Here is a 13,755-nt window from a genome sequence, read left to right as displayed (position 1 = left end):
GCAGTAGGCTCTGTAGAGAAAACAAATACATTTTTCATTAAATGCACTGCATTATATGGCATCTATGAATCCTTTCACTCACATAGCTTAAAGACAAGTAGTTACCTCTTCCCAAGATCCTTCATCATAGACATTCTACTACCAGGGACAACCTAGATTGGTTCCTTTCACCTTAACACTTCTCTGTCACCGGGACACTTACCACTGACTTGCGGCCAGTGACTTGGTCATGTGAACCTGCGCATGCGCGGACTCCTGGTATATCATCAAGGCCACCCATTAATACACAGAAGCAGACGTGGATGCCCCCCTCAGGCAAAACACAAACCACACTCCTCCGCTGATATTGTCATCGTGACTTTTAGAACGACGTTTGAAATTTCAACGTTCAATTGTGGAAATGAATAGAGTTTCTGGAAAGAAAACCACAATCACCATTAGAATGTTAGAATGTCATTTGTTTGAGAAAAAAATATCCTTTTTGATTTGATTTTTTTTTTCCTCACTACGGTCTAAATCCATCATCTGTTTAAACCCCATGAACCATTAGCAATGTGCTGTGAGTTTTGCACCTTCAAATGTATTAGCATAGTGACTGTTAATCTCTCTCGCTGTCACTCTCTTTGTTTGGTTTTCACATCTCCCTGATGGCAGTTGGAAAGGTTCATAGTTTCTCTATATAGCCCCTTGTCTTGCCTCTGGCAAATCACTAGTTACAGATTAAAATAGATGAATATTATCAGGTTACATGTTGTTTACGTGCCAAAGTTAGCTCTCTCTCCTTCAGTATGATTACATTGTATACAATTGTTTCCCAATATTTTCTTTCAAACTTCATATTTTCTAGTTTGGCATCTTTTTTCAAATGTAATTTAATGGGTGCATGTAAAGTGAAATACAGTGCTAGAGGTTAACCCAACCAAGACTCACTAAACTCATATAGCCATTCTAATACCATATAGAAACCATACAAAGCAAATATTCAAACAGTACATGACAAACATTCAAAGTCTATATGTGATCTCAGTGTTGTATTAATAGTCAAGTTTATTTTTTAGACCATGGTTCATGTTACACTCACACCGCCTTCCTGTCCCCCACCACTCTGCCCAATCCTTTTGTTGGGATTTGCATCCCTCCTCTACGCCCAATGGCTGGCCACTGATAGCATAACTCTTGGCACTCTTAGCATCCTACAGATGTCAGGCAAATGTCAGGAGTGTACACTGCACTTGTATCATTCTTCTCTCAAGTTAGTTTCTTCAAAATGTTATAATTCCTCTTGGCAGTAAGTCTGATCAAATATGACCTAATAGATTGATTCCTTTTCAAGGCAAAGGTCATTTAAAGTGATCATATCCATGATTGTCCTTTCATGGTTATGTGTATGGCCATCATTGTACCATACACTTTTAAACCTTCCCCCTGCTTAACTGTAAAGTTCTGGCTTTTGTAATGCTTCATTCATCCTGCTTGATTGTAAGCTTCACCACTTTCTGCCACACTCTCTTCACCCTGCTTGATAATATGTTCTGCTTTCTGAACGGCTTCCTTCATCCTGCTCAATTGTAAGCTCTAACCCAGGGGTGTCAAACTCAAGTTAATCGTGGGCCGCATCAACATTATGGTTGCCCTCAAAGGTATCTGTAAGACTATATAAATGTATCTAATCTTTATCATAATTGCCTCTGCATTTGATTATCACTGGTTTTAGTGATAACTTAATACCTAGATCTGAAAGTAGAAGTCTAGGAAATGGCCTGGTGGGCCGGATTAGGCTCCTGGGCCTTGAGTTTGACACATGTGCTCTAACCCCTCAAGTTAGTTCTTCTGCAAGACTCCCTTCACCCTGCTTGATTGTAAGCTTTTGCACCTTCTCTAAAACCCTGCTTGACAATAAGTGCTTTCACCATCAGTAACACTCCTTTCACCCTCCTTGATAGTAGGCTCTTCAACGCTTTGTAACACTCCCTTTACCATGCTCCCATAGTACGTTCTTTCACCTTCTAATGGTCACGTCACCATGCTTCATAATATTCTTACCGTCCGTAACATTCCTTTTACTCTACTTGATAGTAAGTTCCCAGTGGCAGATAGTGTCAGCGCCTTCTACAGGGTGACCATGCCTGTATGTTATAGGATGTGCTGTATAGAGGGTGACAATGCTGCAAGATTGTTCCAGAAGCCTTGTCAGCCCTCTCCTGGAAATTAGGTCAGGTGGGGAACACTGGCAGAATCAAGAGGTACGAAGTGCATAAACAGAGGTGCACTTCTAGAATGTACATGACTGTGATGATTGAGCAGAGGATATTGCTTGTAAAATTATCATTTCTTTTCCCTGGACATTCTTTAATATTTCAATTCAATTTTTTCTTATTTCAGGATTATGATGATGGCTATGGAACGGCATATGATGAACAAAGTTATGAGTCTTACGATAACAACTACACTTCTCAAGTACAAAGGTAAGATATCGTACATCTGCTGCTTGTCCTTATTACTTATGACTATTTAATTGCTGGCACACAGATTCATTAGTGTAATGAGAGCAGATTCAAAGCTGCTTCCTGTGCACTTTCCCTTATAGGCCAGGTGCTCTGGGGACTTATATTAGCAATTAAAGTGTGGCGTTCACTGGAGCAACACATTTTTCTGCGTAAGAAAACATAATCTTCTTTTTCTGGTTGCTTTTATATTAAAATGGCTTAAGTCAGGGAAGGTAAGGTGGAATGCAGGTGATTATTCAAGGGAGTAATAAAAGAGCATATCTTTTGGGAATTTCCATTTGATATGTAAAAAACATATTTGTTTATGACCCTTTGCATTGTTAAAGAGAAATGGGACCCTCTCCTGCAGCATATACTGCAGGCTTTATCGGGCAGGTGGCTGTTCAACTGTCTAAGGCTGTTACTGTGCCATTGATGTCCTTAAAGTATATGAAGAGCCAAACTCTTTAATTTTTAATAGAGTAAACTTATATATATATATATACAGTATGTATATATGCTCTTACAAATCCATCAAGAAAGACCTGCTACGTTTTTCCTGATTGCAGCAAGGGCTGTAATCCCGAGACACTGGAGGACAGATGATACATTTTCTGCAATATTTTCTCCCTGGCTTTTCTCTCGGGTTAACCCTCAATAGAGTTATACTTTTCTCTAATGGAGTGGTGGTGTCTGTCCGCTCTTCAGAGCTCTTGGATTTCTGGACTCTGTTGGACCTTTGGGCAGTCTCAAATACTTTGTATGTTTTTTTTGTGCCACTTTTACCATGTATAGCTGATCTTGTTCTTTTCTTTTTTCCTTTTCCTTCCTGTTCGTCTTATTGATATATCCTTCTTTCCCTTTCTTATCTTGAGACAAAAAAGGTGATGGGTAATTAAAAATGTAAAAGTTGTCACCAGATTAGTGCTAGAAGCGGGACCTCCCAATGGAAATGCATGTCTTGATGAAAGCTGGCTACTAGAAGAATTCTTCTCACTTTAGGAGACTTCCTCTAACTTCCAGTCAGGAAGCAAATAGAAATCTCCTCTAACAGTACACCGAAGGCAAAAAATATCATAATAGAGGTTTTAATTCTTCCCTTTTCTATGCAAAACTCAAAGCATTTGAAATACATATACTTTAAAGCTGAACTTTTGGCAGATGTAAAAGACACACATTAATGCAGCTGTGTATTCATTAATACATCCTTAAAGGAGAACTATGAGGTGTGTTTTTCACTCAACCTCATATTTCGAGCCGACGTGTGACAATGAAACTGTCACGTCGGCTCTGTAGATCGGGAAGTGAGCGAACGCATACTCGCTCACTTTCCAATCATTTCTCTGCATGTCACCACTCCCCACAGAGATCCCCCCCACTCTGATCCACCAGCGCTGACTGGAGAAACTGACAGGGGAGGGGGCGGGCTAGATAGGCAGAGCCAGTAGTCACTCACGCAGCTGGGTGGATCTCGACAGCATTGTCGGGATCTGTCCCGGCTGCTGTGCTCTCGGTATATAGTGAGCAACAGCTCACTATATACTGAGCTTTGGGTCATGGGAGGACACTAGTATGTGTCCTCCCGTGACCCTTAAGAGATCTGTGGGATAAAAAGGTTACCCCATAGTTCTCTTTTAAATGTAATTTTTAAATGCAAGCAGTGTAAATACCTGAATTTGACCTGGTATTAGCCTCTTGCTGTCCAACTGAAGGGGGAAGTAGGAGAGAAGCAGCACAAGAAGGCAGTTAAGTGTGCCTCAATGCAAGGAGCATGTTAATAGGAGAAGAGAACAGAGTGACAGGTCATTTGATCAGTGTGCTGCTTCTCCTTTTATTGTCCAGTTACAGGGTAGAAAGGGGAGAGGGGACCTGTAAGTAAAAGCAAAGCTCCAGCAGGGAAAGATCAGGTCCCCTACCCTGCCAAAGAGGGCTCTGTTGTGTGGCAGAGCTCTATAAATGTCAACACCTGCGTATTTAGCTGTTTGTCAGGTGCTATGCTTTACTTGAGAAATAATTCCCCATGTGCAGCCTGTGCCTTGGATCCAGTGGAGCTCCAGATGGACATGGGAATCAATGTATAGACTAATACAGGTGCTTGCAGGCAGTTAATTGAGCCAGCACTTCAACATTGTTGACCTTAAAACCTTATAGGCTGCACTGCAGTGTTACTCATTAGAAGGAATTGTCGGAAGCTGTAAATCACACTCCATTCTAGACATTGTCCACAAATGTCACCATACGGCCATCTTCTGATACACATCCTATTTACGAAGACCGTATGGACCGATGCAACACAACGGAAATGTTTGTCTATTAATCAGTTTATGTTCTCCGAAAGATTTATGCCGAATGGCTTGGAAAATGACTGTAAAAATATGAGGCCCATTGGAGAGCTGCAGTACATCATTTGGATTTAGCATTGCCATCTGCTTAATGGCAGTGAAATGGCTACAGAGACACTTATAATGGGCCATTCTAGGACTTGACAGATGCTGCCATGTTAACCTGTCAGGGCTGAAGTCCTGTAAGCAGATGTAGGTTATACGCTACGAGGCTGTGCGCAACAAAATGGGCCAGCAGTTGCTCCGATCATCTCTGTGATAATGATGTGTGCATTTTTGGTATTCCTAAAGAGTGTAGAATGTTATGTTGCCATATTCTTTCTCTTTTCTAATGAGCCATCATTATGGCCATGGTTTTTTTATATCTCTGCTGGAAAACTACTTAAACTAAAGTGATATGAATGAAGCCAATTTCACTAAGTTATTTTTCATATAAATCGTGTTGATATATTAATTACAATTTCACTTTGTTTTTATTTTTTACAAATTAAACTGTCTGTGTAAATCTGCTTAATACATTACAGTTGCATCAAAATGAAAGGTGTCAAAGTTTGCATATTGCAGAGAAGGACCATTGCATTGTGTGTGGTGACAGTGGTCTCTCTGAAGAGGTCCAACATGCCCCCTGCTGAGCTATTGCACATCAATCTAGTCTAATGCTCCATGCCTATCGGAGAGCTCTGATTTAGCAGGGGGCATGTGAGTCCTTTGCAGACAGATGACTGCATCCACAAAGAGATCAAGAATCCTTCTCTGCAGCATGGTAGAAGGCGACAGTACTCAAGTGGTGGGTATAATGCTTTTTTTTTTTTTTTTTTTTTTGTTTATCATCATTTTTATATTCCAACAGTACATTCGACAAATAGGCAATTACATTTTTACCACAAACATATACACAAAAAAATTAAATAAATAATAATTTAACATTCACTATATCCTGCCTCAACAATCTTCTAATCCCCCAGAGATTTTTTTTTAAAAAGGGGGGTGTTGTATTAACTCCCCATCTTCCCGTATCTAGTGTCAAATTCGTCAAGGGTTAAATCCCTTAAATTTTTTGGTGCCATCTTTCTCCTTGTGAGGTGTCCTCTTTTATTATTTTTAAACCTATATTTTATATACTCATACATATATATGTGCGTCCCCCTCTACCTTCCAAAAACTAATCATAAATACATTAATCCACTCAATATCTATATATTTGTGTTATTGACAGTGCCAGACCTGCCTTATAACAGGTGTAATTAGTATACCCTCTTATCCTATACCTGGTGTCAAAAATAGAGAAAGGAGAAAAAATAAAGATAAAAAAGGGATAGGAGAAAAAAAAAAAAAAAGGCCAAATTCTTATTGTGCCACTTAGCCCCTTCTAAGGTCTCATATATTATTATTATACTGTGATGTACTTTATATCGTGAACAATGTGAAATCACTATGAAGAAAAATAAATAAATAGAATAAAATTGAAAAAAAAAAAGGAAGCCTCTAGGGGGGAAGGGGAAGAGGTAGGGTGGAAAGGTAGAGGGATTTTGGAAAAATTAGGGTGAGGGGGGAGGGGGAGATAAAAGAAAAAAAAAGGAAAAAAAAGAAAAAGAAGAAAAAGACCGATTATTCCTGGACATCCAGGAGTTTGTTTCTATTTCTGAATGAAAGTGATAATCAAGTATATCTTCAGTTATGCGCTACTCAGCGCCACTCTGCACTTCTGTTTTCTTACTCTGGAATCAAAACCTTAGCTTCTTTATGTTTTCCGCAGATTTAGCTCAGCATAATTTCCACATATCTCTGGGAGTTTTTAAATTTATTCCAATTAGCCCATATTCCCTTATAAGAGGGGCCTAAGTTTTTTAACACAGCTGTAAGTTCCTCCATTTCGCTATAATGACCAATAATTTTAAACCAAGTGTGAATATCTGGTTCTGATACGCATCTCCATGATCTGGATATATTCGCCTTTGCCGCATTCGGAAAAAATGGAATAACAGTTGTCCTATATTTCCCCACTGGGGAGTCAGTGCAGTGGAACAGACATGTCCATGGTTCAAGAGGAACCTTTTGGTCTGTTATATCACATATATAATTAGTTACTTTTCGCCAATAACCCTGGAAGGCTTTTAACACCTTTTTGTTTTGATGGCCCTGGAATGTATTTAACTGATTGAAACTCAAAGTTGGGCTATGAGGCATTGGAACATGTCTATTGAAACACTTATAGAAAGAAGGAAAAGTTAACATCTGAGGCTGGATCATAGGGCTGGGAGAAGAAAAAAATATATAATGTAGTACAATATATAGGCAATCGTTTGTGGACACCTGACCATCAGCCTGGTATAAGCTTGATGAACTTCCCATTCCAAAATCATTGACAATGATATGAAGTTCTACCCCACCCCCTGTGCAGCTATAACACTCTTCTTGGAAGGCTTTCCACAAGATTTTAGAGTGTATGTGTTGGGAATTTGTGCCCATTCAGCCAAAAGAACATTTCTAAGGTTAGGGATGCAGGGTACCTCCCTATCCCAAATATGTTGGAATGTAGGGTAGGGTTAGATGTTGGGTAGTAATGTTGAGGCATCTGTATGAGATCCTGAAGTCCAATCACATTAAACCATATATGGAGCTGGCTTTGAGCACAGGGGCACAGTCATGCTGGAACAGAAAAGGACCTTCCCCAAACTGTTACCACAGGGTTAGAAGCCCACAATTGTTTATAATGACTTTGTATGTTGCAACATCAACAGTGCTCTTCACTGAAAACATCTGAAGTTAGTCATTTTAAAGGAATGTCCATATACGTTTAGCTATATAGTAGTTTTGATGGTCAGGTCCCAACACACTTTTGGTGTATATGCTAGATAAAGTGTAAGAGTTTCCTCTGGTCTGTTTAAACTATATGATTTCTCTGTCTAGAATAACATAAAGTACATATATTAAAAAATATGCCATCTCATTGACATGACGGAAACACCAAAAATGATTGTTGCTAGGATCTCGTCTGAATGCCATTCTTCCTTTCTTGCAGCACGGGAGATTTTTATGAATATGGACATGAAATTGGTGAGGAATCATATGACTCGTATGGTGAGTTTCTATTATTTAATGTATAATTTCAATAGCTGCCAGCCAATGATGTTACCCTATATGAGGATATTTCTGACAGAAGTAGCATAGAACTACAGACTATGGTTTATACAGTATGTCGGGGAAGCATATACCAGCTATAATTGAACTTTTTGATTTCTAAAACTTTCATGTTTAGCTAACTTTTGTACAATTTGATATGGCTGTAAACCGTGAATGGTCTTGTAATTATGTTATCCATTACGTGGCTAGGGAATTTGTTTCACAAGAAAGGGTAGCAAGAAAGTATCACAGATGTGCCTTTATTAATAAATATGAAAATTATTCAATATGATGCAGCCAAAACCCTGTTTATGTTTAAGAGTATTGAATTACAATAGGAAAGAATAAATACATTGCTAGGTATTTTTTACTGGAAAGTCTGCTGAATTGAATATTTTTTTCCAAATCAGCTATGTTGTCCTAGATTGTTCACTACTCCTGCCTTCTACAAACTCTTCACCCTTTTGTGAATAACCCTGTTAGAGATAGTGTACCTCTAAATACATTTTATCATATTATTTTAGACTGTGCATGCTGAGATGCTGAGAATAGGCAATCTTCTGGATCCTCCCATATAGATATATCTATATAGATATAAAACTCCCCTTCAATGGTTCCCTGTACCCTGGATGATACAGGCATTTGGCATCCAACCGGCCGGCCTTTTTGTGCCTAACCAAACTGATCTATGCAGATGAATGTCTCCTGGATGACCACAGTTTCCAATAGTAAATGTCAGCCTGCATATGTCTCCTCATATCAGAAGGGAGCCTATGTTGAGCCCCTTCTTCTTACCCTTGATTCCAAGTGATAAATTGACTAGTTTCAATATAGCAAGAAGGCCACAAAGGGGTTGACCCTCCCATTAGAGGAGTGCCACTCCAAATGACCTGGAAAAGCTACAGTTACTGATTCTGTTAACCATAGCTTCATGAAGAGTAGAGTCATGTCACTGGAATCTGGTTAAGAAATTGTGGAGGGTTTAGCGGTACATCAGTCTCAGTGGCAAATCTGCAGATCTCTAATCTCCTGTCATCACTGGGGATTCACCGATACCGTTTTTTTCGGTAATGAGTACTGTTTTTTTTTTCTCGTACTCGCTGATACCGAATACTGATACTGGAAGTACCATTAGGGAGACGGGCAGCGTGTAATGACTCGACACCCAGCTTCCTGATTAGCCAGACAGCATGTAATGACTCGCCACCCAGCTTCCCGATTAGCAGGGAAGCAGTCAACCATGCTCCCTCGTCACCAGGTAAAGAGGGAGCATGGCGCCGTCTTTCCGGCCAATCAGTAAGCCGGGCAGCGTGTAATGATTCGCTGCCCAGCTTTCTGATACCGGAAGTCCCAGTATCGGGCTAGGCATCGGGAGCATTTGGGTGAGTGCAAGTACTCACCCAAATACTCGATATAGGCACCGATACCGATAGTGGTATCGGTATTGGTGCATCCCTAGTTATTACCCATGACAGTTCTGCTTGTCTGTAGCCAACCATAGTGTTTATTAAGCCTTACTGTGTTTGTGTTTGGTAGTATGGAGTTACCACATAAATAAAAATGGTCTTCAATTCATTGCTGGCTATGAATACCCTACTTATCAGGAACTCAGTAGGAACTAAAACTCTAACCCCAATCATATATTTTTTTTTTTAGACTGAGTAAGGGCACCAAATGACAAGTCCAATAAACTCCAAAAGGAAAGGAAAATGTGTTTATATATAAAAATATATTTTTATTTTAATCCATACAAAAAGTGCTGGAGACAGCCGCCCCACGCGTACCGACGGCTTTTGGGTGTTGGAGGTTGTCAGGAGGCTACCCTGAGGCCTCACTATACAAACAAACCCCCTTTATGCTGTGTCCTCCCCTGGATGGATCTACCTTGGGTATGAGACCATTTCTCGCCACTATTACACTACCAGTACTCCCTAAGAACAGCCCCTGATTTGGATTTCCATCCTCCTCCACCCTGGGAACACGTGCCTCCCCGGTTCACCTGGCGCTTTGGTGTGTGTACCCGTTGACTTCACACTGAAGGGATCACCTCCTCCTCCTGATGAAGTGCCTCTCAGCGCAAAACGCGTAGAGTATTGCATTACCACCTACTAATCTGGTTCTATTAGAGGCTTTTCACCATTTCTAAATCGACTGTATTCTCTTATGAATTGTGCCTGTCCATCTATTGTATTGCATTATATGTTGGAACAATCATGTTATTATATTTTCTATATTTTCTACTTTGGAACTAGTGGGTGTTAGGAGGTTCTCTCTCTTTTGTGTGTTTTTATAACATATCAACAATTTGACGTTTTTAACTTTTTGTATGGAATAAAATAAAAATATATTTTTATATATAAACACATTTTCCTTTCCTTTTGGAGCTTATTAGACTTGTCATTTGGTGCCCCCAAAAAATCCAACCTTTTTCTTTCCTTTTTACCATTGTTACTTAACCATAATCACTCAGGATCTGCGCTCCACAACAAATTTGTTAATTTGACTGAGTAAGGGTTAGAACCTTGATTTTTTTTTTTCCCCCTCAATGTATGTGTAGATTTTCCTTCTCTTCCTGACCTGGTGACTTTGACAACTGTTACCAGAAAGGGTGTCACCAGCGAAAGAATTTGCCTCACCTTTAGTTATGGTGAATTCCCTCTAACTTGCAAACAGCAATAAAACCAAAATTGAGTTTTTAATCCTTCCTCAGTCTGTGGGCTACATTTATAAGCAAGTTAGATCTCAGGCCCAAGGTGCATGATGAAATACACTCTATTAATCAATATTCATATCAGCTTTAAAGGTGTGAATGGAAAATCTATCATTGGGATCACTTAACATGCTCAGTTTGTGTGAGATTTGTTTGTTGCTTGATTTATAATGTAAAGGATTACCTAGAATGATGGGCATCCTGAACCAACAAGCTTGCAATGGATACTCAAATATGTCCAAGAAAGCTGAGCATGACCTTTTTTCTGTCTTTGCTAACACTTAAGACCTAGGAACATGCCCTGCACATGTTTGCATTCATCTTCTCTAGTGCAGACATGTCAAGGTGGTGATTCTGGTCTATCAGCATCCTTGTTATCGCTTCCAACAAATTTGCCTTCCAGCTTTTGTAAAACAATTACATTTTAAAATGTATAAAATGCATAGAAATCAAATATAGCCTCCTAATAGTGTTTGCCGATGCCTCTGAAGGCCATCTCCAGCACCCCATCACCCCCAAATCCTGCAACGTATTGTTATGTACAGTATATGTCAACACTTTAGTAGTAGTAGTAGTGTCAAGAGCAGGCACTCTCCTTTCTCCTCCTTATTACAAATCCATCAATATTATGAGCAGCTGTAATAGGCAATAGAAATGCAAGGTGGCAAGAAGGGCAGGACCAGTCCTCAATACCAGTAAATGCCATGCTTTGCATATGAGGGCACTGTAGGATTTGGGAGCTTGTGGTGTCCCGGTAATGGCTTTTGAAGGTATGACCTGTAGGCATTTTACATAGGCATTTCTTATATACCAAGTGTATTTTAAAGCAATGGTTCTTTGACAAAAGCCTTGAAAATGGGGTTATAGTACCTTTTTTTAAAAGATTTACACAGCTTTCACTGAAGATTCAAACATTTTCTAATTGGATTAAGCTGAGAAATGTGTCAATCTGGATAAAAGAAGTGTGATTCAAGTGTGAAAACAATTATAAATAGATCATATTACGTTTGTTACTACATATTAAAAACAATAGTAATCATTATGTTAAGGTGCTATAGTATTTTCTTATCTGACGTGTAACTGCACCTATCATTAGAAAGGATTTGGCCTCTTATCTTAAAGTGACACTAAACTCCGGAGTTAAATCTTAAAAAAATAAATTCAAGTGCCTTAACTATTAACAAAAATGTATCTTATTTGTGTATCACTCGGCTGTAGATCCTCCAATCATCTCTGAATTGGTGCTGACACTGTCCTTCCTTCTGGGGGGTGGCTACTTTTGCTCCCCATGGTCCCTGTGTGTGTTATAGAGAAGTCACCGTTCCAAGCTCACTCCTATGATGGATTATTATTAATAATAATATTAATATTATTCAGTGCCAACAGTTTGCACAGAGCTTTACAATATAGGAAAGACATTATAATTACAATACAATTCAAGACAAGATGGTAATGAGGGCCCTGCCCGTGAAGGCTTACAATCTAAGAGGGAGGGGGAAGTGATACATGAGGAGGTAGCTGTGTGGGGCTGAATTGTCTGAGAATGCAATAGTTCAGTGATTAGTTTGAGGTGGGATAGGCTTCCGTAAAGAGATGAGTCTTTGAGTCAGGGTGGGGTAAGGAGTTCCAAAGAATGGGAGAGATTCTAGAGAAGTCCTGGAGGTGAGCATGGAAGGAGTTGACGAGGGAGCTAGAAAGCAGGAGGTCTTTGGAAGAGCGGAGGGAACGGTTAGGGTGATACTTTGAGACAAGGTTGGTGATATAGCATGGGGCAGAGTTGTGGATGGTTTTGTAAGTGGTTGTTAATATTTTGAATTGTATCCTTTGGGCTATTGGAAGCCAGTGCAGGGATTGGCAGAGGGGAGTTGCAGATACTGAACGGTTGGTTAGGTGGAAAAGTCTGACTACAATCTCAATACAAATTATAATGCTAAACACACACAGGGACCATGGGGAACAAAAGTAGCCACCCTCCATAAGGAAGGACAGTGTCAGCACCAATTCAGAGATAATTGGAGGATCTACAGCCGAATGATACACAAATAAGATACATTTTTGTTAATAGTTAAGGTCCTTAAATGCATTTTAAGGTTTAGCTCCTGAATTTAGTGTCATGTTAAGTGCTTTGTGGCATTCCTAGCTTCCTTCTATTGCCACCTAAAGTCTCCAAGGGCCGAATAAGACTTCCATGTACTTTTATATTTTTTAAAGATGGTGATTATTTTTTTATTAAAACAAAATAGTGTTGAAGTGAATTTGTTTAACTCCATCCAAAAATTGGTAAAACAATGAATTGTGTTCACCAGGGCAAGAAGATTGGGCAAACAACAGACATAAAGCCGTTTCTTCAAGAGTCACAAAAGGAGCCTTCAGAGAACAACCATATGCAAGATACTGATTGTACAGTCTGACGTGAATTAAACCTTCTCCAGCCCTCTTTACTGTTCAAAGTAATTTTTTCTACGAAAGCTCATTCCCTTTTTATTAAAACCGTTCCAATGGATGGACTGAAACTAAACCAATTTTTTTTTTCTTTTTATCATTGAGGCAAAAAAAAAAAAATGAACAAAAACATTGTAAACCAACCTTGTTATCTAGTCTGTATTTGAAAATAGGTGGTCAAAAGGATGAATTAATTATTAACTAGTGTTAAACCAGTTAGACTGATTAAATATGTTAATCCATTCTTTAATATAAGCGTAACCTTTTATTTTTTTATTTTAAAGGGTTTCCTGAGAGACGTTAATGCCGCTTTATTTTAACAGTTTGTTACTTTTTTTTCTTGTAAATCTGCATAAATGACAAAAAAAAAAAACAAACGGAAAATCACAATTGCAAATAATGTCGTATCTTTTTGTAATAAGTCTTGAAATGTACTGTAGTGTTGAGCAAAATTTACTGTTGCTTAATACTAATAAACTTTTGAAAGAAAAAAAGTGTGTGTGAAATAGTAATTTATGAATTGTCTTTTAAAAAAAAGTTATAAATAGTGGTAAACAAAAAAAAAATTTCTAACGTTGATATGCTTATAAATGGTTGACAAACGCTGTATGGTTTGTCTTAAAATTTGGTATAAAAACTAAATATACTTTGA

General features: G+C 38.9%; 1 protein-coding gene across 2 annotated transcripts in view; it reads left to right on the top strand.

Annotated features, from left to right (window-relative positions):
• Positions 1-13,207, top strand: part of KHDRBS3 (KH RNA binding domain containing, signal transduction associated 3) — a 94,959-nt gene extending 81,752 nt beyond the window's left edge. For both annotated transcript variants that reach the window (XM_018554004.1, XM_018554006.1), the window contains 3 exons: positions 2,383-2,465; positions 7,851-7,909; positions 12,968-13,207. In XM_018554004.1, the coding sequence (XP_018409506.1) occupies positions 2,383-2,465; positions 7,851-7,909; positions 12,968-13,059 (234 nt within the window). In that variant the 3' untranslated portion in view covers positions 13,060-13,207. The remainder of the gene's footprint in view (positions 1-2,382; positions 2,466-7,850; positions 7,910-12,967) is intronic.
• Positions 13,208-13,755: the final 548 nt, after the last annotated feature.

Source organism: Nanorana parkeri, unplaced genomic scaffold, assembly GCF_000935625.1.
Source record: "Nanorana parkeri isolate BGI_ZX_2015 unplaced genomic scaffold, ASM93562v1 scaffold138, whole genome shotgun sequence".
In the NCBI taxonomy this organism is placed as follows: Eukaryota; Metazoa; Chordata; class Amphibia; order Anura; family Dicroglossidae; genus Nanorana; species Nanorana parkeri.
This window is presented reverse-complemented; position numbering and strand designations above follow the sequence as displayed.